Below are 25,347 nucleotides of genomic sequence, written 5' to 3'. Positions count from 1 at the left end.
CAATTTTGCGCCCCCCCCCCCATCTTTATATATTTATGCACACTGGCGAAAAAGCCCCCCCCCCCCCACCAACACACACACACACACACACACACCACCACCACTACCACCAAACAGTGATAATAGTTGTTGGGTTTTTTTTTCCTCAATGTAATGTATATTTCATTCCGTAGAGCCAATTAGCTTTTTATTTTCTTAACTTCACCTGAAACGCAGCTCAAAGTAAGCTTTTTATTTCTTTTTCGTACCCAATGTAACACCTCCTGAGGTCGGTGCCCTGGGCTGCCACCCCACCCCCTCCCCTAGCTACGCCTTAGCACCTGTTGTGTGCTGAAGTACGACGGAGATGTAGATTCTCCCACAGTTGAAAACAAAGTAATGAAAATACACCCAGGACAACAAATAAACAACTAATTGACCTATTTCAAAGACATTTTATTCGTAATTCCAGTTTTAAAACAATTGACATTTGTCTTTTCTCAAGTAAAACTAAAAAGGAATGTAAAACATTATTTTCTGTATCACAAAAACAATTAATCAATGAATTAACCGAAAAGAGCATGAACATTATTATTTTTAGAATTGAACACAATATAATGACAATCATATAAAAATACAATAAATGTTTCAATAGAAGACAAAATATTAATATTATGTGCATTACACCAAACTGTTGATATGTAAAAACAAGCGCTTAAAATTCTTAGTTTACAGTAAAACTTCTGACAAATTTATGGTACAGATGTCCCGACATCCCATAATCTTATTTCACAGCGAAACACTCTCCGAATATATATATATATATATATATATATATATATATATATATATATATATATATATATAAATATGTATGTATGTTGGCCTATATATGGCACATGGCCACCGCATCGTGGATGTTTTATAAAGATCATTACATTTGAAGATCTCAAAATTTGTAACAGCTTAAACCAAAGTCCTTCAAAGACAACAAAAACAGCGAGGTCCTTTACAAAACTTGCAGTGGCTGACCTTGTCTAGGTTTATAGCAACAAACCTTCTGTCGGCTATGTGCATACACTAATCAACAAAATTACTGCTGGCCATATACAAACCAACAAACTTACTCTGGCCAAACTCTTACCTGAAAAAATACAATGTGCTTGTTCTTTTACATATCCATAACTCCCCCGCAAGAGTAATATTTCTTAAAATCAAATAATATTTAATGTATAACTTAATTTTTACTGGCGCAGATCCATTATAATAACTCCATTAAAATACAAAATATACATTTAGATTATTGCAGATACAATTTCTCTTATTATGGTCCTACTAAATTGCTTTAAAAACATAATTTGGAAATAAAAACAGAATACCAAAATAAAGTAGAGTAAAAAAAGTTGAAATCATGAAGTTGTAGAAATATTAATTTGGTTGAACTTAAACACTAACCGTAGAGCATTTCATTATGATTATATGTACATACATGAGTAAGATCATATTTTATACTGCAGTCCATAATTTAAACAGTTATTGTACAAAAGGTGTGGGGGGGAGGGGATTCAATGACAGAGTTCATAAGTTAGAAATAGTTATAAATGGTCCCATTATAATATAGTCTCTTTCTTCTATAGTCAGATTGTGCTAGATAGTTTTCAGAAATAGGTTCAAATTGTTCCAGAGATTTAGAGATTATTCACACTCAGATTGATATTAATCTTGTGCCAGATTGCTGTACAGTTATAAAACTGTTCAAAGTGTAAAAGCTAGTCCAACACACACAAAAAACACATCTTTTTGGTAAAAATAAAACTAGCTACATTTTTAAACTGATGGGATTTTCCCTTTTTCTAGAGTTACTGTGTTTAGTCTAGTATTGGGTACGGCTCCAAAAAAATTTGAAAGTCCGATAGTTGCAGAATTCTAGTTTTAAAAAAAAAAATCTTACGGAGTAGAAAAAAGTGATATCTTTAGCCTTCAAACTGCTGGATCTACAGAATTCGTGAAATCATATGTTGATTTTTTTGTAATGAAACCTTAAAGGTGGGATGCTAAAAGCTTGCAATCCATTGTCTGTTGGTTTGACTCATAGATCTTTCGACACCCGCAAGACTTTCTAAACAAGCTCAGAAAAAAAAAAGTTTATAATCTGTTTATATTGGAACTAATCGATCATTATGTCTTCCAGCTTAGACCAGTAAAATATGTCCACATAAACACATTGATTCCAATATAAAAAATCTCATTAAAATGTTATTACCTGTAGTAAATAGTGGACACATGAGAAACATAAAAAAAATGCATCGAAATCCTTGTTGTAATGCTCAGTGATAAAAACTATCAGCTGCTTAAAAATAACTTGGATAAAAAAATCAAGTATTTTACAAGCATAAATTATTGTAGATCTTATAGTAGGCTGTGCTTCAGTCTGAGAAACGTTGAAGAGATTTCTAAAAATGAATTACCTAAAACTTTACCTAGCCACAAAAAATATTTTAACACTAGGTTGATAGGTATCTAAAAATTTCTTTAAAGGTTCTCCAATTTTGTCAAAAAAAGGTTATTTGTTGAATATTTACAAATAAAAATAGTTACTGGCTTTTTTTATTTACACAAAACAAATTCAATAAAAAAATCGCCAATCACATTTTAAAGAAGGCACTTCCAATTGTTATTAAAATTTGAAAAAGTAAAATTTACATGTCGCCTAAAAAAAGTAATTTTATTTTTGAATTTGTAATTGTCAAAATCTGCAAGTATTTATTCAACTTGAGAAGTCATAAAAACATATGCTGGCATGCAGTTAGTTAGCTTAAAACATTTCTAAGTTGTTCAACTGTTGCCCCTGTGCCTTTAGATGTTACTATGGCTGGTGTAGATCCTAGCCTCCGCCACCCTTTCTGGAAGATTCCTCAGGTGTCCCCCCTCACTGACGGGCAGCGTGATTTCCTCCATCGTTCTCTCGAGAGAGGACCTGGAAGGTTCGCTGCCGGCGTGGCTCTGACTGCGAGAGATGGCGTGGTTGACGGTGAAGTTCATGTCCACGTTGTCGGTCACCAGGGTCACTTCCGGCTTGCCCCTGAGGGAGCCTCTTAAAGCTGCTAGCTCGGCCTCGTCCTGGGAAAATGTTATTTTGTTTCAACGACATGATTTACAAAGTCACTAATTTGGTGATGCTGGTCGTATTTCTGGGTGCTACCAGTTGTTAATTTAATATAGTGGTAGTCAACGAACGAGCTTAGTCTTAATAACTGTTTTTGTATAGGCAGGATTTTGTTTTGACAGTAACACACACACACACACACACACACATATATATATATATATATATATATATATATATATATATATATATATATATATATATATATATATATATGATTTTGCTTTGACAGTAACACACACACACACATTTACATATATATATATATATATATATATATATATATATATATATATATATATATATATATATATATATATACGTATGTATGTTTGAGAACTCTAACCTTGATGTCCATCTGGGCTTGAAGGGTCATGTAGTCTCGTGTTTTAAGGGGTAAGGTGCTGTAGGTCGCTGCAAAACCTCGTTCATCTGTATGGGCAAAAAAATAATTAATTAAACATTAGTTGCCTTGGCAACGTGTAATAAGTCGCTGCTAAACCCCGTTCATCTGTAGAGGCAAGACATCAACAAACACTAATTGGCATGACACTGATACTTGAGTACTAAGTGCGTATTGAAATACTCGGATAAAGTTTACCTTGTTTTACTATAATTGTTAGCATGTACATAAAATAGCTGTCAAGAGTAATTCGTGACTTAGATTCAATTAACTAGTTCAACATTTCGACAAAATCAGAATACCACACTACTTATAGAATAGATATCTCATAATTTACACAACTAATAATCAAATTTACCATTGACTATTTATTTACTTCACAACGTATCCAACTAAAGAATAAATCTGCCCCCACCCCCCCCCCCCCCCCCCGAACGAAATGAAATTAATCTAGAAAATGTATACTTTTTAAAGTGCCCCGCCCCGGAGAAAAAAGTCTGGAAAAAACACTGTTCACAACTTAATTAGCAAAAAAAAACAATCTTATCCTAGACTATTTACAACTTACCCAGTGAAGAGTTCCCATTGACGAGGTAGTTCTGACTGTCCGTGAGTTTTCTCGCCATGGAATCTTTCTGTCTCCTGTCCAGCGATTGTGTCTGGAACATTCCATTTTGTTCTCCGTATGACGTGGACATGGCGAAGGCGGACATGCCCGACTGATAGCCGCCACCCTTCACCAATCCAATCTGGAAATCACAACGTATGACATAGAAATTAGGATTTTAAATACAGAAATCTCAATTAACAAACTAGTTGGTTTGGTTCCCAAAAAATGTGCAAACGCAAAACTGCACAAATAGAAAACTGCGCAAATACTAAGGTTTTAAAATGCTACAATATAGATGTAGTCGTTCTTTACTAATGTCTATAAATGCTCGATTTAAAAAAATTAATTCCCTTGTCGACATTTTTGTCGTGTTACGGAGACCTACAAGTATTTGTCGTATTTTGTTTACCTGAGACCTACAAATATTTGTCGTATTTTGTTTACCTGAGACCTACAAGTATTTGTCGTGTTATATTACCTGAGACCTACAAGTATTTGTCGTGTTATATTACCTGAGACCTACACGTATATTTCGTGTTATAATACCTGAGACCTACACGTATTTGTCGTGTTATATTACATGAGACCTACAAGTATTTGTCGTATTTTGTTTACCTGAGACCTACAAGTATTTGTCGTGTTATATTACCTGAGACCTACAAGTATTTTTCGTGTTATATTACCTGAGACCTACAAGTATTTCTCGTATTATATTACCTGAGACCCACAAGTATTTGTCGTGTTATATTACCTGAGACCTACACGTATTTGTCGTGTTACAGTACCTGAGACCTACAAGTATTTGTCGTGTCTTGTTACCTGAGACCTACAAGTATTTGTCGTGTTATATTACCTGAGACCTACAAGTATTTGTCGTGTTATATTACTTGAGACCTACAAGTATTTGTCGTGTTATATTACCTGAGACCTACAAGTATTTGTCGTGTTATATTACCTGAGACCTTAAAGTATTCGTCGTGTTATATTACCTGAGACCTACAAGTATTTGTCGTGTTATATTACCTGAGACCTACAAGTATTTGTCGTGTTATATTATCTGAAAGCTACAAGTATTTATCGTGTTATATTACCTGAAAGCTACAAGTATGTGTGATGTTATATTACCTGAGACCTACAAGTATTTGTCGTGTTATATTACCTGAGACCTACAAGTATTTGTCGTGTTATATTACCTAAGACCTACAAGTATTTGTCGTGTTATGTTACCTGTGTCGTGTTATATTACCTGAGACCTACACGTATTTGTCGTGTTATATTACCTAAGACCTACCAGTATTTGTCGTGTTATATTACCTGAGACCTACAAGTATTTGTCGTGTTATATTACCTGAGACCTACAAGTATTTGTCGTGTTATATTACCTGAGACCTACAAGTATTTGTCGTGTTATGTTACTGTGTCGTGTTATATTACCTGAGACCTTAAAGTATTTGTCGTGTTATATTACCTGATACCTACAAGTATTTGTAGTGTTATATTACCTGAGACCTACAAGTATTTGTCGTGTTGTGTTACCTGAGACCTACAATTATTTGTCGTGTTATATTACCTGAGACCTACAAGTATTTGTCGTGTTCTGTTACTGTTTCGTGTTATATTACCTGAGACCTTAAAGTATTTGTCGTGTTATGTTACCTGAGACCTACAAGTATTTGCAGTGTTATGTTACCTGAGACCTACAATTATTTGTCGTGTTATATTACCTGAGACCTACAAGTATCTGTCGTGTTATGTTACTGTGTCGTGTTATATTACCTGAGACCTTAAATATTTGTCGTGTTATGTTACCTGAGACCTACAAGTATTTGTAGTGTTATGTTACCTGTGTCGTGTTATATTACCTGAGACCTACAAGTATTTGTCGTGTTATATTACCTGAGACCTACAAGTATTTGTCGTGTTATGTTACCTGTGTCGTGTTATATTACCTGAGACCTACAAGTATTTGTCGTGTTATATTACCTGTGTCGTGTTATATTACCTGAGACCTACAAGTATTTGTCGTGTTATGTTACCTGTGTCCTGTTATATTACCTGAGACCTACAAGTATTTGTCGTGTTATATTACCTGTGTCGTGTTATATTACCTGAGACCTACAAGTATTTGTCGTGTTATGTTACCTGTGTCGTGTTATATTACCTTAGACCTACATGTATTTGTCGTGTTATGTTACCTGTGTCGTGTTATATTACCTGAGACCTACACGTCTTTGTCGTGTTATATTACCTGAGACCCACGTTCAGACACGGAGCTCATGTTGCTCTGCATGGTTGCACCTGGTGAAAGGTTAATGATGGCAGGTAATTAGAGGAAAGTTAAAACATTCTCAAACAGTCTTATAATTTTAGGATACCGTTTGCTTCTATTTCAATAATTTTTTCAGTTAGAAAAGTTTTTGCTTTTATTTCAAAAAATTTTTCAGAAAAGATTTTTTTTTTCAACTATTTCAATTATTTATTGAGTTCTCAAGACACATTTAAAACTTCTAGAAAATGCCTTACTGTAATCTGCAGCCCCGCTTACATCCGCGAAGTATGGAATAAACGCCAGATGTTCTTTCGCCTTTTTGAATTTTCCTCTGAAAAAAAAGACACAAAAATTAGCTCAACCAACCGTCTTTGTGTGAGAAAAACAAAACATTCAGTGAAATAAAAAACTGATTTCTTGACATGAGCGACTGACTGTGAACTCTTTGATCTGTATAACTGTACACGCTAAAATGTGGTACACTAAAATCCTATTGTTTACGTTAAGGCGTTTATTTATTTGTGTATCTTCATTATACGCTGCCTGGCCAACTACGGCAGTGTTTCTTCCAGGCATCTCTTCGGGGGAGAGAGTCTACCGTCCCCCGTACCCCCCCCCCCCGAACGAAATGGAATTAATATAGAAAATATATACTTTTAACAGTGTCCGCCCCACGGAAAGTTTTAGTCCGCCCCCCCCCCCCTCCCGGAGAAAAAAGTCTGGAAGATACACTGAACTACAGTAGCACCCGCCATTATGAGTTGATTGTCCCCAACTTTTTACTTAGATACCTTTAAACAAGATGCTAGATCTATATAGACCTCCCGACCCACCCCCTGACCCCAGTCCACCAGAATGTGGTCATGTGAAGAATGTTCTAGAACTTACTGTCTGTGGCAGTACCCAGCGGCCAGTGCTAGACAGGTCAACAGGACAAGGGCGGCAACACAGGCAGCAATCACAGCGGCAATGGGGAAACTGTCTGAAAGTGGACAACACAACACATGTGTTCAAATGTGGACAACACAACACATGTGTTCAATGGTGGACATCATATAACACGTGTTTAATGGTGGACATCACAACACATGTGTTCAATGGTGGACAACACAAAACGCATGTGTTCAATTGCGGACAACACAACACATGTGTTCACTTGTGTTGTGGACAACAGAACACATGTGTTCATTTGTGTACATCACAACACATGTGTTCAATTGTGGACAACACAACACATGTGTTCAATTGTGTTGTGCACAGCACAAAACATGTGTTCAATTGTGGACATCACAACACATGTGTTCAATTGTGTTGTGCACAGGACAAAACATGTGTTCAATTGTGGACATCACAACACATGTGTTCAATGGTGGACAGCACAACACATGCGTTCAATTGTGGACATCATATAACACGTGTGTTCAATTGTGGACATCACAACACATGTGTTCAATTGTGGACAGCACAACACATGAGTTCAATTGTGGACAACACAAAACATGTGTTCAATTGTGGACAACACAAAACACATGTGTTCAATTGTGGACAACACAAAACATGTGTTCAATTGTGGACAGCACAAAACACATGTGTTCAATTGTGGACAGCACAAAACATGTGTTCAATTGTGGACAACACAAAACACATGTGTTCAGTTGTGGACATCACAACACATGTGTTCATTTGTGTTGTGGACAGCACAAAACACTGGTTAAATTTGGGACAAAACAAAACATGTTTAATATATGGACGGTAAAAACACATCAACATTTGAAATGTAGATAAACACATCTTTAAACTTTGAAAAGCAAAAAATAAAAGCAATCATCGTTGAAATAAGACATACCACTACTAGAGCTTTGAAATAAGAACATTCAAGTACTAAAACTTTGAAATAAGAACATACCAGTGCCAGAACTTTAAAATAAGAACACACCACTACTAGAACTTCGAAATAAGAACATACTATTGCTAGAACTTTGAAATAAGAACAAACCACTGATACAGCTTTGAAATAAAACATACCACTACTAGAGCTTTGAAACTAGAACATACCACTGCTAGAGCTTTGAAATAAGAACAAACCACTACTAGAACTTTGAAATAAGAACATACCACTGCTACAACTTTGAAATAAGAACATACCACTGCCAGAACTTTGAAATAAGAACATACCACAACCAGAGCTTTGAAATAAGAACATACCACAACTAGAACTTTGAAACTAGAACATACCACTGCTAGAGCTTTAAAAAAAAACATACCACTACTAGAGCTTTGAAATAAGAACATACCACTACTAGAACTTTGAAATAAGAACATACCACTGCTAGAGCTTTGAAATAAGAACATACCACTGCTAAAACGTTGAAATAAAACTTACCACCACTAGAACTTTGGTTGTTGTTGACGAACGGTATGGGTGTCTGTGTCTCGTCTGGTACTGAGATGACAGTGATTGGCCAGGGACAGGAAACCTCCCTGTCAATCTCCTCCCTAGTAAACGTTGTCTTGGCTGGAACAAAATGTATCACAATCAGAAACATTTTTTTTAACTTGATTAGCAGTGTAGACATCATCACATTAAAAAACAGTTTATGATATTGAAAGGGTAAACTTCATTTGGTAAAGGATTTTTGAAAACATCACATAACCTATGTGCAGAAAACCTATCGCTATTTGGGGTGATGTTGTGTGTGGCTCTAGTGGCGGACATGGGGTAAGGCTGACATGGCGGTGGCTAAGGGCTCTTATATAAAGACTGTAGTTTTATCTTTAAAACTATACGGTGTTTCAATGAACTATTTGTTTTAACTGTTCAGTTAAAGAAATCCTCCTGATAGACGACGGGCAACTAGGGTCATGTGTGAAGGCTAGGGGGGGTGGTTAGCTTATAGAGGAGGTATCGGAGGGGCATATTTTCCTAAATACTCTGCCACATTGTTGTTCTGTTTTTATTAGCGTGTTTGTTGGCTTTATAAAATGCCCAACATGGTAGTTAGAGGGACCGCTAGTTAATTTTTAAGCAGGGGACCCATTTCAGCCAGTGAATCACTGTATATTTTCAAGCAGGGACCACCGGACATTTTCAACCAATGAATCACTGTATATTTTAAGGGACATTTACAACCAAAAAATCACTGTACATTTTCAGGTCGTGGCCCTAATCCAGCTCTACCCGCCCCTGCCCCCACTTACGAAATTCACAGAGGAAAGACTTCTGCTGGTCGCAGACAGTGTCCCCCCATTGCCATGTGCCTGATGACGTAGTGCTGAGCCTCTCTCTGAACATGTGACCACACCTGGCCAGGTTGAAGTCTCCACCTGTCTTGGACAGGTCAGCACTGGCTGGGGACGAGAGGGGTCAATTAGTGCATTTAGAATCTGAAGACGTCATTAACTCACACACCAGATAAGACGTGGGGAAATTAACATGACGTAGCTGGTACTCGGTACTTTTATTTCAAATTGTTTTATTGAAGCTACACATATGAATCGATAACTAAATCTAAATGATAATTAATTTAAGTAAAATTTAAAAACTGACAAGATTCCTGAATTATAATGAACAAAACGAACACAGATTACAACTAATATTTGCGCTAACTTGATTGTTTCGTTATGTCAATGTGTTATTGTAATTGTGTGCTAAAGTTTTATCTGATTCGCATAAAGAAATTGCTTAAAATATCTCATGCACATATAATCTTTCTGATTGCCAGTGTGTAATCATATTATACCAACTTAAATATCACCCCCTCCTTCACTTCTATCACAAAAGTTTGATTATCTTCCAGCCCTCCACCTTATTACATAACAGCTTCCTTATAAATATAGTAGGCCTATAGGTACATTTTTAACGAACGTATAATTGCATTTTTTTTTCTATTGTTAAACTCGATTCTATTAATCGTACACCAAACAACCAAATTTTGAAATTACAATCTGGTAATAAAATTCCAGACGGGTTTTTTTTTTAATTCTTACGCAGCAAGTCCAAACTATCAATATGAATTTTACATACTAACATTAAAAGTCCAGACAGTTTTTAATATATATTCGCATAGAAAGTCCATACCAACAATATAAATATATACATACGGCACTGTAAGTCAAACATACAAGTAAGAAAAATTACTTTCTGGCATTAAAGCTTAAAACAGACTAATAATTTTTTTTTAAAATACTGCCCTTGAAAGTTAAATCAGACTATTAATTAAAAAAATTACTTACTAGCATTAAAAATCCAAACCAAAAAAAAAAAAAAAAATTGAAAATGACATACTGGCATTGAAAGTCCAGCCGTAGTTGGAGGCCCCGATCCAGTACCTGGACACCCCGTCCAGAAACTGGGTCACCTGGTTCATCTCGTTCAGCTCGTGCATGTTCCAGAGGTCACCGCCCTTGGCCACACAGTATGCGCGCGCAGCATACCAGTTGTAGTTGCTGGCGACACGCAGCATGCACTTGTCCTTCATCAGGAAACGGCACTCGGTACCTGAGCACTCCAGGCTCGTGCATTTAGTGGCCTCGCCTGGGGTCAAGATTGGGATGGCATACATTCATGGATCATACCAAGTTAACTAAGGAATGTTATAAATTAATGGACCATACCAAGTTAACTAAGGAATGTCATACATTCATGGATCATACCAAGTTAACTAAGGAATGTTATAAATTAATGGACCATACCAAGTTAACTAAGGAATGTCATACATTAATGGACCATACCAAGTTAACTAAGGAATGTTATAAATTAATGGACCATACCAAGTTAACTAAGGAATGTCATACATTAATGGATCATACCAAGTTAACTCAGGAATGTCATTCAAAGTAAACACTACTGAATTATATCAAGTTAACTTAGGAATGTCATACATATATACTATTAAACACTAATGAATCATATCAAGTTAACTAACAAATGTAGTACATAGTAAACTTTTTAAAAAAAAATTTAATTATAATTAATTTTGATTTCTTTTATGCAAACGCTGCTAACGTGTAGAGTAATGTACAGTGCTTACTAAGCTTAAACAGTCTGAGTAATTTCATGTCATCTTATCGAGGTTTTTTTTCCCCCATCATATCGAGTTAATTTTTTTTTAACAGTAATAATATAATTTATTTTATAGTTTTATACAGTTTCAAAGACGTGAGCATTAATTGAATAATATAATAATTAAATAGAGAAAATAAAATGGCATAAGAACTAGACTTAAATGGGGTGTAGGCCTACAACTCTTGTCTCTTTTGGCTGCTTAGTTTACTTAATTTACTTTACATTTGGTATACGAGAAAGTAAGAAATTATATCTTTTTTTTTGCCTCAGACATGTAATTTACAGCGTCAGTTGTGTGTGTTCGCTTTAGTATTACAGTTTTCATCACCGGCTTGTGAGGACTGATACAGATTTACAATAGTAATATTTCTTTCATACTTGTAGCCTACTTTCATTCATTTAAGATGGTTTACTTATACATAGATCTAATACAAAACGTCTAAATATATTTTTTTTTAAAAGTTAAAAATTAAAAATGAACCCAACCTAAAAATGAAAATGTGTAATTAATTTTTTTTTTTTTTTTTTTTTTTTTTTTTTTTTTTTTTTTTGACCTGAAAATGCAAATGTGTAATTCAATGATGATTCAAGAGATTTTTTTCCCCTCGGGATCATATCGAGTTAAAACAGAAAATTATCCATATGAAAGTACTAAGATACAAGCGCAAGTTAACTAAGGACTGTCATTGATATTATTATTAACTATTTACATTCTTATGCGCCACAAAACGTCTGTACTGTGCATAAAAAATTTGTTTTACTAAGTTTAATGCTATTTTTTAATGAAAATTTTAATGCATGATAACTAAATGTAATGCACTATAGTTAGCAATCATTTTTCTCTGTGAACTATAATTTTGTTTAATTTTTTAATGCACGTGGATTCTTTTAAAGAGTTATTTCCCTTTGCTTAACTCTAAGGCAAGGGAGGAAAAAATTCTGACTGCATATGGTGAGTACACTAAACTAAAATGTTTACCTAAACAACAGATGAAATGGTAGGTAAAGTAAACTAAAATGTTTACCTAAACAACAGAGGGGTAAACTAAAAATATTTTTTACCTAAACAACAGATGAAATGGTAGGTAAAATAAACTAAAATGTTTACCTAAACAGCAGAGGAAAGGGTGAGTACACTAAACTAAAATGTTTACCTCAAGTACACTAAACTAAAATGTTTACCTAAAGTACACTAAACTAAAATGTTTACCGAAAGTACACTAAACTAAAATGTTTACCTCAAGTACACTAAACTAAAATGTTTACCTCAAGTGCACTAAACTAAAATGTTTACCTAAACAGCAGAGGAAAGGGTGAGCAGTGAAGCACGTGTCGCTGCGCATTTCTCGGTTGTCCTTGGTCGCGTGGTCGACTGTGGCGCAGAGGATCTCCGTCTTGGAGAAAGCTTCGGAGGCGGCGAGTTTGATTAGGTCATCTGTATCAGATATACAAACATATAAAAGTTATCTGTGTCAGATATACGAACATCAACATTCTACATATAAAATTATCTGTATCAGATATTCACACATGAACATTCTACATATCAAGTTATCTGTATCAAATATAAAAACAGCAACATTCTACAAAACAAGATATCTGTATCAGATATTCATACATTAACATTCTACATATCAAGTTATCTGTATCAGATATTCACACATTAACATTCTACATATCAAGTTATCTGTATCAGATATTCAAACATTAACATTCTACATATCAAATTATCTGTATCAAATGGCGACTTGTAAGGTAAGGCAACATTGTTTGTTGTTTTATAAATGCCCCCCCCCCTCACTATATTATATTACCCAAGATTTATTTAGTTTTTGCTTCTGTTTTCACTGTTTGACCTTCTACCTTGTTTAGCAATGTAATCGTAATATGCATTATATTTCTGAAACGCTCCAGTGTAGGTCTATGTGTTTTGTGTGTTAATATGCGAATGTTTATGAATGTGTATACATGATATAATAGTTCCATGTATTTTATTTGGGAAAAGTTGTTCCATGTGTGTATTTGAGTAACTGTGTATGTAGACGTACCTTCCTTGGTGTATGATGTAGTAGTTCTTCGTGTAGCTGTGTGTTTATGTGTGTATGAATGTTATGTAGACTGACCTTCCTTGGAGTGTATGATGTGTGTGTATATTTGTGAATCTGTGTATGTGGGCGTGGGTGTATGTAGACGTGTTTATGATGTAGTAGTTATCTGTGTAACTGTATGTGTATGTGTGTATGAATGTGTATGTAGACGTACCTTCCTTGGCGTGTATGATGTAGTAGTTCTCTGTGTAACTGTATGTGTATGTGTGTATGAATGTGTATGTAGACGTACCTTCCTTGGTGTGTATGATGTAGTAGTTCTCTGTGGAGCTGTTCGTGTATGTGTGTATGTGCGTATGAATGTGTATGTGTGTATGTGTGTATGTGTGTATGTGTGTATGTGTGTATGTGTGTATGTGTGTATGTGTGTATGTGTGTATGTGTGTATGTGTGTATGTGTGTATGTGTGTATGTGTGTTTGTGTGTATGTGTGTATGTGTGTATGTGTGTATGTGTGTATGTGTGTATGTGTGTATGTGTGTATGTGTGTATGTGTGTATGTGTGTATGTGTGTATGAATGTGCATGTAGACGTACCTTCCTTGGCGTGGATGATGTAGTAGTTCTCTGTGTAGCTGTATGTGTTTGTGTGTATGTGTGTATGTGTGTATGTGTGTATGTGTGTATGTGTGTATGTGTGTATGTGTGTATGTGTGTATGTGTGTATGAATGTGCATGTAGACGTACCTTCCTTGGCGTGTATGATGTAGTAGTTCTCTGTGTAGCTGTATGTGTTTGTGTGTATGTAGACGTACCTTCCTTGGCGTGTATGATGTAGTAGTTCTTGGTGTAGCTGTATGTGTATGTGTGTATGTGTGTATGTGTGTATGTGTGTATGTGTGTATGTGTGTATGTGTGTATGTGTGTATGTGTGTATGTGTGTATGTGTGTATGTGTGTATGTGTGCATGTGTGTATGTGTGTATGTGTGTATGAATGTGCATGTAGACGTACCTTCCTTGGCGTGGATGATGTAGTAGTTCTCTGTGTAGCTGTATGTGTTTGTGTGTATGTAGACGTACCTTCCTTGGCGTGTATGATGTAGTAGTTCTTGGTGTAGCTGTATGTGTATGTGTGTATGTGTGTATGTGTGTATGTGTGTATGTGTGTATGTGTGTATGTGTGTATGTGTGTATGTGTGTATGTGTGTATGTGTGTATGTGTGTATGTGTGTATGTGTGTATGTGTGTATGTGTGTATGTGTGTATGTGTGTATGTGTGTATGTGTGTATGTGTGTATGTGTGTATGTGTGTATGTGTGTATGTGTGTATGAATGTGCATGTAGACGTACCTTCCTTGGCGTGGATGATGTAGTAGTTCTCTGTGTAGCTGTATGTGTTTGTGTGTATGTAGACGTACCTTCCTTGGCGTGTATGATGTAGTAGTTCTCTGTGTAACTGTATGTGTATGTGTGTATGAATGTGTATGTAGACGTACCTTCCTTGGTGTGTATGATGAAGTAGTTCTCTGTGGATCTGTTCGTGTATGTGTGTATGTGCGTATGAATGTGTATGTGTGTATGTGTGTATGTGTGTATGAATGTGCATGTAGACGTACCTTCCTTGGCGTGGATGATGTAGTAGTTCTCTGTGTAGCTGTATGTGAATGTGTGTATGTAGACGTACCTTCCTTGGCGTGTATGATGTAGTAGTTCTCTGTGTAGCTGTATGTGTGTATGAATGTGTATGTAGACGTACCTTCCTTGGCGTGTATAATGTAGTAGTTCTCTGTGTAGCTGTATGTGTATGTGTGTATGTAGACGTACCTTCCTTGGCGTGTATAATGTAGTAGTTCTCTGTGTAGCTGTATGTGTATGTGTGTATGTGTGTGTATGTGTGTATGTGTGTATGAATGTGTATGTAGACGTACCTTCCTTGGCGTGGATGATGTAGTAGTTCTCTGTGTAGCTGTATGTGTATGTGTGTATGTGTGTTTGTGTGTATGTGTGTATGTGTGTATGTGTGTATGTGTGTATGTGTGTATGAATGTGTATGTAGACGTACCTTCCTTGGCATGTATGATGTAGTAGTTCTCTGTGTAGCTGTATGTGTAAATATGTGTATGTAGATGTGGGTGTATGTAGACGTACCTTCCTTGGCGTGTATAATGTAGTAGTTCTCTGTGTCCTTGTACTGAAACGTGTTGGTGTAGCAGGGTAGCTGGTACCTGCTGTCCAGCTCGTGTTTACAGTAGCACTCGGGGGACTTGCCGCCATTCTGGGGACATCAGGACATACACGGTCTTATGGGGGTTAAAGTTAGGGCACTCGTGGTAATACAGGGGTTAGGGCATTCGTGGTATTAGAGGGGTTAATGATAGGGCACACGTGGTAATACATGGGTTAACGATAGGGCACTCGAGGTATTAGAGGTGTTAGGGCACTCGAGGTATTAGAGGGGTTAAAGTTAGGGCACTCGTGGTATTAGAGGGGTTAAAGTTAGGGCATTCTATTAGATGGGTTAATGTTAGGGCACTCGTAGTATTAGAGGAGTTAAAGTTAGGGCACTCGAGGTATTAGAGGGGTTAAAGTTAGGGCACTCTATTAGATGGGTTAATGTTAGGGCACTCGTAGTATTAGAGGAGTTAAAGATAGGGGCGGAATGCGGGACCTATATCCCTCGGGTCGTATCGGTGGTCCAGTACCCCCTGTGTTATCATATGGATCCTTTATTTCGCTGAATCTGGAAATTGGTTAAAATTTCTTCCTGTGGGTCAGGGAAATGGGGACATATCCCCTGGGTCAGAACACGGCCCCAGGGTCAGGAAACGGGTACATATGTGTCAGCATATGACCCCTGGGTCAGCATATGACCCTTGGGTCAGCATATGACCCCTGGGTCAGCAAATGACCCCTGGGTCAGCATATGACCCCTTGGTCAGCATATGACCCCTGGGTCAGCATATAACCCCTGGGTCAGCATATGACCCCTGGGTCAGCATATGACCCCTGGGTCAGCACATGACCCCTGTGTCAGCATATGACCCCTGGGTCAGCAAATGACCCCTGGGTCAGCATATGACCCCTTGGTCAACATATGACCCCTGGGTCAGCATATGACCCCTGGGTCAGCCCATGACCCCAGGGTCAGCATATGACCCCTGGGTCAGCCCATGACCCCTGGGTCAGCCCATGACCCCTGGGTCAGCCCATGACCCCTGGGTCAGCCCATGACCCCCGGGTCAGCACATGACCCCCGGGTCAGCACATGACCCCCGCGTCAGCACATGACCCCCGGGTCAGCACATGACCCCTGGGTCAGCATATGACCCCTGGGTCAGCATATGACCCCTGGGTCAGCATATGACCCCTGGGTCAGCACTCACGTGTAGGACGATGAATCTTGCACCACTGTCATGGCATGTCGACACGCAGTAGTCCACGCTTAGCGTGTCGCTTGTGATGGGCACGCTGCTAGCGTCGTCACGTGGTGGGACCTCACGTGTGCAGTAGTTGACCTCGTTGACCACGGTCACTGGAACCAGAAGATGTAAACATGTCAGTCACGTGCGATCAGGGGACACAGGACATTCAGGATGGAGATTTAGCTACACAATATAGAACCGCGAATCTACCATTAGCAAGAAAGAGCCTTAGTCCCCTATTTTTTTGTTGTTGGTTGTAAAAATGATATTATACTCTTCCATGTTTGATAAACTGCAGTCAGAATATCCGTTTATTTTATTTAAATTTCGTGTATTTAGTTAGTTTTAGAATTTAAAACCACATTCAATGATAAACAGGCATAGATTCAGACAGTGACTTACTCAACTTGTTAAAAAAACAATGACAAAAAGAGTTTGGTTCTTATAGTCAAGGAACGATAACCCTATACAAGTCAAGGAACGATAACCCTATACAATTCAAGGAACGATAACCCTATACATGCCAAGGAACGATAACCCTATACAAGTCAAGGAACGATACTCCTATACAATTCAAGGAACGATAAGCCTATACAATTCAAGGAACGATAACCCTATACAATTCAAGGAACGATAACCCTAGCATAACGGAATTGACGTAAAAAAATAATATAGTTCTCTATCTTACGACTTACTGTTGATCCAGAAAAAAAAATCTTATAGTCAAGGAACGATAACCCTATATAAGTCAAGGAACGATAACCCTATATAGCGTAACGGAGTTTACGTAAACAATAATAGGATCTCTGACGACTTACTGTTGATCCAGAAAAAATGAGGGTACCATATACCAACGGCATTGAGCCACATGTCATCAAATTTGGTGTCTGCCATGGACGCCAGGCAGTTCATCAAGGTCGGCCTGGACTGGAGGCGTGCATTTGGGTGCTGCAACAGTAGAGGGGAGGGAGATGTTAGACACAGGGCGTTGGTGTTTTAAATAACCAATAGTTCGTTCACATTTTAATATATATAAGTTACTACAAAATTAATAGTTTTTATTTAAAATTTGGTGTTTTATATTTGTTTTTTATATTCACTATTGTATCAAGACAATCTTCAATATCCATTCAAGTTTGCAAAAAATAAACTTTTCTAATTTATCATAAAAATTTTATCATAAAATCTGTCCCAATAAACAAATATTGCCCCAATTACAAAGAGATATATATTTTAAATAATGCAAGAATCCAATTTTAAATATTTTACGTCCTAAATTACAAAAATACGATCAGATATTACAAAACAATCGGTCCAAATTTAGCCTAATAATGGTCCAGGGATACAAGAATATCAGTCCAAATGTATAAAACAATTCGCCTGAATATGGTTCTCATGTACCAAAATATAGTTCCAAATTTACTAAACTACCATATATTTGGTCACATTATTTAGTTTTGCCCTCGAAAATTAGAAATAAAAACGTGTAACTAATAGAGCGACTCCCCCCCCCCCTAAACTCACCTCCGTCATGTACCTGATAGAGCGACTCCCCCCCTAAACTCCCCCACCCCGTCATGTATCATCAATTGCCTTATAGCGACCCCCCCCACTTCCCCCCCCCCCCGTCACGTACCCCTACGTACCTGATAGAGCGAGCCCCCCCCCCCCTCGTCATATATCACCACGTACCGGATACAGCGACCCCCCCCCCCCCACTTCCTTCATTACCCCCCCACCCCCGTCACGAGCCCCCGCTCCATAAACTCACCCCCTCCCCTCAGTGACGTGCCTGATAGAGCGACCCCCCCCCCTAAACTCACCCCCCCCCCCCCCCCCCCGTCACGTACCTGATAGAGCGATCCCCCCGCCCTCTCACACGCCGCCTGTGCCGTGGTCCAGTCGTACGCCGTCCTGACCGGCACCAGACATTTGCCGTCTTTGGGTAGGTTGATGGTTCTAGAGTGGGAGCAGGGGTTGGTGGGGTCGGCTGGACATGGAAGGAGACAATGACGTCATCCATTTTAAAAAGCCAATAATACACCACACAAAATAGGGTAAGGTAAAATAAAACTGAAGTCAAATTAGGCATGGTAAAAAAATTAGATTTGTAAGAGTATGAGTAAGACCTATGTTGGAAGCTCGAAAAAGATGGTAGGCGTGTACAAGGGTGAGTGGTGATGTCGCTGTTGGTCCAAAACAATGGCCAACGTGCGAGCCACTATTGACACAACACCCAGCAGATTTGTATACACTTTTACCTCCTTACACCACAAGAATAAGTGTTCTTTATGGTGTTAAATATCGAACACACACAAATATCCTCACGCATTTACACTAAGTTAGAACCATTTAAAAGTAACGCTCTCATATCTGAAGGTACATAGGGCAGAGGGAGTAGAGTTCATCTGTTTCTCTGACACCAGAATATGAACAGCATCTACACCAAGTCTGTTTTAGTTTCCCCTACTCAAGTTAATCACATGTCAGATCTAGGTGGACCTAGTGACATCCTAAGGATTCGAACCCAACTCAAGACTTTGGGGTTGATAATCGTGCGCTCTACCTCACGATTACAATATGATGTTAAAACTAACCCAAAAGTTCTCGTCATACTAACCTAGCTCCTCAGGCTGCCCGTAGACTGTGACTAGTAAAACGTGTAGAACTATTCCAAGTCGAAGCAACATTCTTGTAAGCAATCTCTCTGTAGTCTTCTGTTGTTGATGTTTTAGACAGTGCCAACCTTAGTGCTACTACAAGATATTCCAAACACTAGTTTATCAACAGCTTGTCACTGGTAGAAGTTTAAAATAGTTCCCTGACGTCTGTTCCTTGACTGTTCCTTCGGGTAGATGATGGTTATATTATGCGCGATAAAATCTGTCTATATAGGACACAAAAAGATAACGTCTTTTATTAGCTAAACATCACTTACTGCTTCAGTAGTAAAAGCCTCTAGAAAGTAATCATCCCACAGAAATTTCCGGAAATTAAATTGTAAAACTACGCTTTGAGCTTCAGAATGTGTTAGTCCTGAATTATATAGAACCCAATTGGTTATTTTTTAATTTAAACGGAAACTGTGTAATGCTAACCATGGTTGTAATTTTTTTTCTCTCCTGACACGGAGTCACCGACACATGTGTCATTGACAGACTACAACAACATCCCTACACGTTACACAATGGCGTCACTAGGTCGAGTGTAACCCCGTACGTTAAATAAGGGTGTCAGCCCCCCCCCCCCAACCGAATGACTATTTCAGGTGTACCAGTATTATAAGTGTACACCGTTTTTATGTTACTCCGTCGAGTTTAATGTTATTATAAATAATTAGTTACCATAATTAGTTATCAATCCAACTAGACTAGCAATAGTTTCTCAGTAAAATTGAAAATATTTGGGTTTATTGTCATTCCCTTAGATTTCGACCCCCGGTGCGGTTCGAACTCCCGTCCTCGGCTTGTGAAACTACAGATGTTATGTCATGTGTGGTTAATTATAGTAGTTCTAGCATAGATTTGTAGGTGAACGTTACTGTATAAGGTTAAAAATTTAGTTGGATTTTCACTTCAGTGTCTGAACTATTTGTGTGTGTACGGGTCTAGGGGTGTGTATATTAGCGTGTCCAAAACTGACAATGCGTATAGTCGGAGTCTGGTGGCTTATCTTCTCACTATCATACACAAGGTTAACTTCCAGTTTGCTTGAGGATTGTTTTCATTGAATATTTTGGCCCACAATCATCTGGGGAATCATAAAAACAAGAGTGGGGCCAAAACAATCTGGCAATTAAAATGGGCCGCGATTCATTAGACGCCTACAACTATTTATTATGTTGCTGTTGCATGATCTTTTATAACCAGTCAGTACTCGTTGGAATTTATTTTTCAATATATCGCATTTTCTCTACCCCCTCCCGAATTCCCACTCTTCTCCCTCCTTTCCCCCCCCCCCCCCTTTTCTCACCTATAAAACCCTCAAAGAGAGATAAGCCGCAATATGCAGCGTCCTCGCAGCGTCGCCCCGGAAATGTCAAGATGGATTCTCACAAAATGGGCGTGGCTTATTGGAACATTCTAGTTACCGAAATACGTCAAAGTGGTGACAAATGTAAAAAAAAAAAACGGGTTTTTATTTTACGAATAAGTGAAGCTTATTTAAGATATAAACTGTAAAATAAAAGTGTTTTAAAGCATTATTCAGCCCTTCTCACAATATAAATGTAAATGCTGTAAAAATAACGTTGAAAACTTCTTCACCTGGTTTAAATCTTACAGTGCGTGGAAATATTTTTAAGAAGTAAAATTAAAATTAAATGAATATACGAATTTACATCTATAAAAACAACATATTTCACAGATATCTATTACTAATTAACGTATATTTTATAATACGTAAAAACAGAAAAATGTGTGTTTAAATGAAAATTTTGAACACAAATAATTAACAAAATAATTATAAGTAATTAAAATAAGCATATTCAAATAATTCAGAAATTAATTTTTAAAATAAAAAATAGCACAATCAACAGCACCTATGTCTCTAACACAATTTAAAAAAAAACAATCACACTAAAAAACGTATTACACCTTGGTGATAAACTTTACCTAGATCAAAATATCCAGAATTTATATTTGTAAATCCAAAATTTAATATGGCAAGAAACCTAATACTATGTCGAAGCCTTGATTGAGTATTATATCCAGTCTTTTCTACGTCCTTGTTTTCTACAGTTTGAACCTTTGTCTAATACGAATCCGAGAAATCCCGTAACTGATGTTACTCGTAATTTTTTTGTCTCACGTTTGTTACTGCACCTTACCAGGTAAAACTGCGCGACGAACTTTTTTTCTGATCTGCCAGTTTGGCTGTAGTCAAACCTGGCAACTTTTGCCCATATTTGTTTAGGACCGTGCGAGCAGAATTGGTGCGCACCGAGGGATGGGAATGGCGGGGGGGGGGGGAGGACATAAAGAAAAGTAAATAGAGGCTGCTTAGGTAGAAAACGTATCTAAAACTGGGCTCTCTCGTCTCTCTCTTTTTTTTTTTTAAATTCTCGTTTGAACACTCTTAAAGGTTAAAATAACAACATGCCGTAGCAAGACGGGATGGTAATTTTGGATACATGGGCTGTAATTTTAAAAAGATGTGTTGGGGAAAACTTGACACGGTGATGGAAATTATTTTTTTTTTTTTTAAATTATCAACCGAATGACGTCCCTTGAGAAGAGTTGTCGGTCCTGTTAGACAGAAGTGTGAGCGAGTGTCAGTTAAGGGACTTGACACATCACAGTCCATGCCGAGGTAAACTTTTCCCCAGCAGGAATTTAAATCGAGCCTCATTCCTTTAGGGCGCTCTCTAAATAAACTGCGTTTGAAGAAAGTTCGCCTGTCGCCATTTTATAACACACGTTCGGCTGAAATGTGCTTTTAACACATTTTTTAAAAAGTTCAAAAGCGACATAGGAAGTATTCGCTGTACAAGGGTTAAAGGCATTAAAGACATTGTTTTAATTTTTCTCACACAGTGAGTGTTATCATGGTAGGTTAAGTAGAGTTTAACTGTTTCTGTGTGAGCGATTGTGAAGTGATTAAAATTACGACGACGCCTTATCTCCTGTATAATGTACTCTGAATATCGCCAGGTACTCAATAGCGCTGAGTAGAATGATTGGTTATACACGAAAAACAACCCATAATGGTATGAGCGTAATAAATTAAAACAAATAATTTTAGAAGCACCGACAAAATCAAAACGATTTATCAATCACGATGAACAAGATTCACAAATATCGATACCTTTGAATTATTTGGGACTTCAAAACTTGTGAGGCCGATCTCTGGTTTGTTAGTGTGAGTTCTCTTGAATCTTGACACGTACACAACCAGGACTTACATTTACTAACAAGTCGTCTTTTTACAAGCTTTTATTTAACTCACTTCCTCTGTAGCCAGTCTGTCGACATACTGTCGACAGTCTATCTGTCGTCAGTCTAGATCGAAACGCAGGAGTGAAAATTCGGAAACTTCTACTTGACCGATACGATTCACATTTGGCACGTGGGTCAAGACATGAAGACAACGCAATCTGAAACTAAATTTGACTTTATTGGATGCCTAATTAATTTTTTATGAATTAATTAAAATTTGGACCGAATCAATAGGCATGTCTATCCAACCACACCACACGCGTCATCACGTTCAATCGCTGCGCCATCACCTTCAGTAGGCGCGCCATCACGTTCAATAGACGCGCAATGGTTTTTAGTCATGTAACTCTATTGTAAATAAAACATGTAAAGTTCTGAAAAACAAATTCATAAAAAACGTTTTAATAACAAGCTTTTATGTAATGATGCACTAAAAAGTAGAAAATAAATTATACACTACTTTTTAAATTACTATAAAGAAAAGCGTTGGTCTCTTCTCAAATATTAGTAAAGTTATCCAATAGGTACTAAAGTACTAAAGTGACCCACGCTTTTCTTTATTTTTTTTTTTGTTATTTTACTTAGCTACAATTGAACAATCAGGCAAACACGTGACATCTTCAAACAAACTAACACCCTGTAGTTTCACCACTACGGCAAACATTACCACAATTCCATCCCCCCCCCCCCCCCCCCCGCTGGTGACACCCACACCTACATCACGACATGGATCAGAACAAGGAATGTCTGATTACTCACAGCATAGTTTACACGGCAGGCAACAACATGCGCCGTTTTGGTGTGGAGATTACCGAAGTTAGAGCAACTTCCTCAAAACACAAGGATGCGCGCGCACCTGGGTGTGGAGAATGACGTAAAACCTAGTGGGGGTATTTTTAAACTACACAAAGACATATTCCCTCTGGATTCCGAGCATCTATATATACTTACAATTATATATATATATATATATATATATATATATATATATATATATATATATATATATATATATATATATATATATATATAATCTTTTCCCGTGAGTGCCCAAGACACATGGAGCAGATAAAGTAGAGTTCATCTCTTTCAAGGAGATAATGTGGTCAGCACTATGCCCAAAGACCTGGGTTTTAAGATAAGAAGAACCAGAAGTTGCCCATGTTTCAGACCCCCTCTCTCCACACACCTAATAGACCAAGAAAGAGGCATTACAATAAAGTTTGGCATAAGCAGTGTTGCAGGAGCTGCCGAAAGGAAACCAGAGTAGGTAAACCTATCGATGTAGAGGTTACGCGTCTGTTAGAGTTCCAAATTTCTCTCTCTCAGAGAAGGGTTGTTGTCCCCAGCATACGAACATCGTCTGCCCAACAGTTCGTACTTGGGGGTTGTGTTTCTTCCAGACTTTTTTATCCGGGGGGGGGGGGGACCTGAAATTTTTTTTTGGGGGGGGGGGGCAGTGTTAAAAGTATATATTTTCCATATAAATTCCATTTCGTTCGTGGGTAGACTTTCTTCGCCCCCCCCCCCTAAGAGATGCCTGGAAGAAACTCTGCTTGGGAGTTTCGGGGTAGCAATTATTCACTCACCCTTCCAACCACTTCCACCCCTACACGGTGTAATATAATTATCCATGCTTAGAGAAACATCTTCACCATTTTGTGGATCTCCCCCCCCCCACCCTCCACCCCCTCAATCTTGTGTGAATACTTACCGCGGATATCTGTAGAACTGAACTTGGTTTAGTCGGTTAAGCTAAGGTTAGGAGTGTACCTAACACAGACGTCACACTTGTTTAAGGAGAGTAGGTGTAAGATTTTCTTTGGCATGAGTGAGGGGGTGTTCATTGAACGAAAAAAGTCGCCGAAATAAAGTAAAATAAAAGGGAGTGTTCATTGAAAGAAAGAAAAAAGTCGCCGAAATAAAGTAAAATAAAAGGGAGTGTTCATTGAAAGAAAGAAAAAAGTCGCCGAAATAACGTGAAATAAAATGAAATTCTCGTCACACTGTAGGCCTACCTTTAGTTTACCTGAAATAAATATCGCGGCTAGAAAGTGTCCAAGTATGTGTGTGATTCTTTTTTAGCACACACACACAAACACACATACACGCTTAAATACACACACATATATATAAGCACACAGTACATTCATTCGCGCATCCATTCGTTCCCATGCCGCATCAGTTCCTCTAATGTCAATACACTGAACACGATTCGTTTAAAAATACTTTCTTGCCCTCATTGAAAATCTAACCGTAGCAAAAATTAAAGACCTGGCGTGGAATAGAACCCTAACAACTGCAATATTTATATTCTTAAGGGAAAATATCCAATGTTTAAAAGTTGATATTTTAAATATTAAAATGATTAAACAGTTGTTACGCTTCTTTGTGTTTTAAAATTGGCCTACTCATTGTTCTATTTTACTATTAAAATTTTATTGTTTTT

The 25,347-nt window shown here is 37.6% G+C and overlaps 1 protein-coding gene across 2 annotated transcripts; it reads right to left on the bottom strand.

Annotated features, from left to right (window-relative positions):
* Positions 1–777: 777 nt before the first annotated feature.
* On the bottom strand, positions 778–21,857 carry LOC131932673 (uncharacterized). 2 transcript variants are annotated; one of them, XM_059289612.1, is made up of 16 exons: positions 21,791–21,857; positions 19,583–19,849; positions 18,813–18,952; positions 17,781–17,910; positions 16,924–17,072; positions 15,689–15,815; positions 12,787–12,927; positions 10,713–10,961; positions 9,626–9,775; positions 8,811–8,942; positions 7,316–7,409; positions 6,682–6,758; positions 6,407–6,456; positions 4,117–4,297; positions 3,492–3,577; positions 778–3,099 (listed from the first exon to the last, which is right to left on the bottom strand). In XM_059289612.1, exons 2-16 carry the CDS (start codon positions 19,650–19,652, stop codon positions 2,836–2,838), a joined length of 2,040 nt encoding a protein of 679 aa, XP_059145595.1. In that variant the 5' UTR covers positions 19,653–19,849; positions 21,791–21,857; the 3' UTR covers positions 778–2,835. The 2 variants fall into 2 exon arrangements, with proteins under 2 accessions (XP_059145595.1, XP_059145594.1); XM_059289611.1 differs by having other exon boundaries at positions 21,576–21,822.
* Between the last annotated feature and the right edge of the window lie 3,490 nt (positions 21,858–25,347).

The sequence above is a fragment of the Physella acuta genome, unplaced genomic scaffold (assembly GCF_028476545.2).
Source record: "Physella acuta isolate Inbredline_101_S28 unplaced genomic scaffold, ASM2847654v3 ptg002254l, whole genome shotgun sequence".
Lineage (NCBI taxonomy): Eukaryota > Metazoa > Mollusca > Gastropoda > Physidae > Physella > Physella acuta.
The sequence above is the reverse complement of the archived record's forward strand: the minus strand, read 5'-3'. Positions and strand labels throughout refer to the sequence as shown.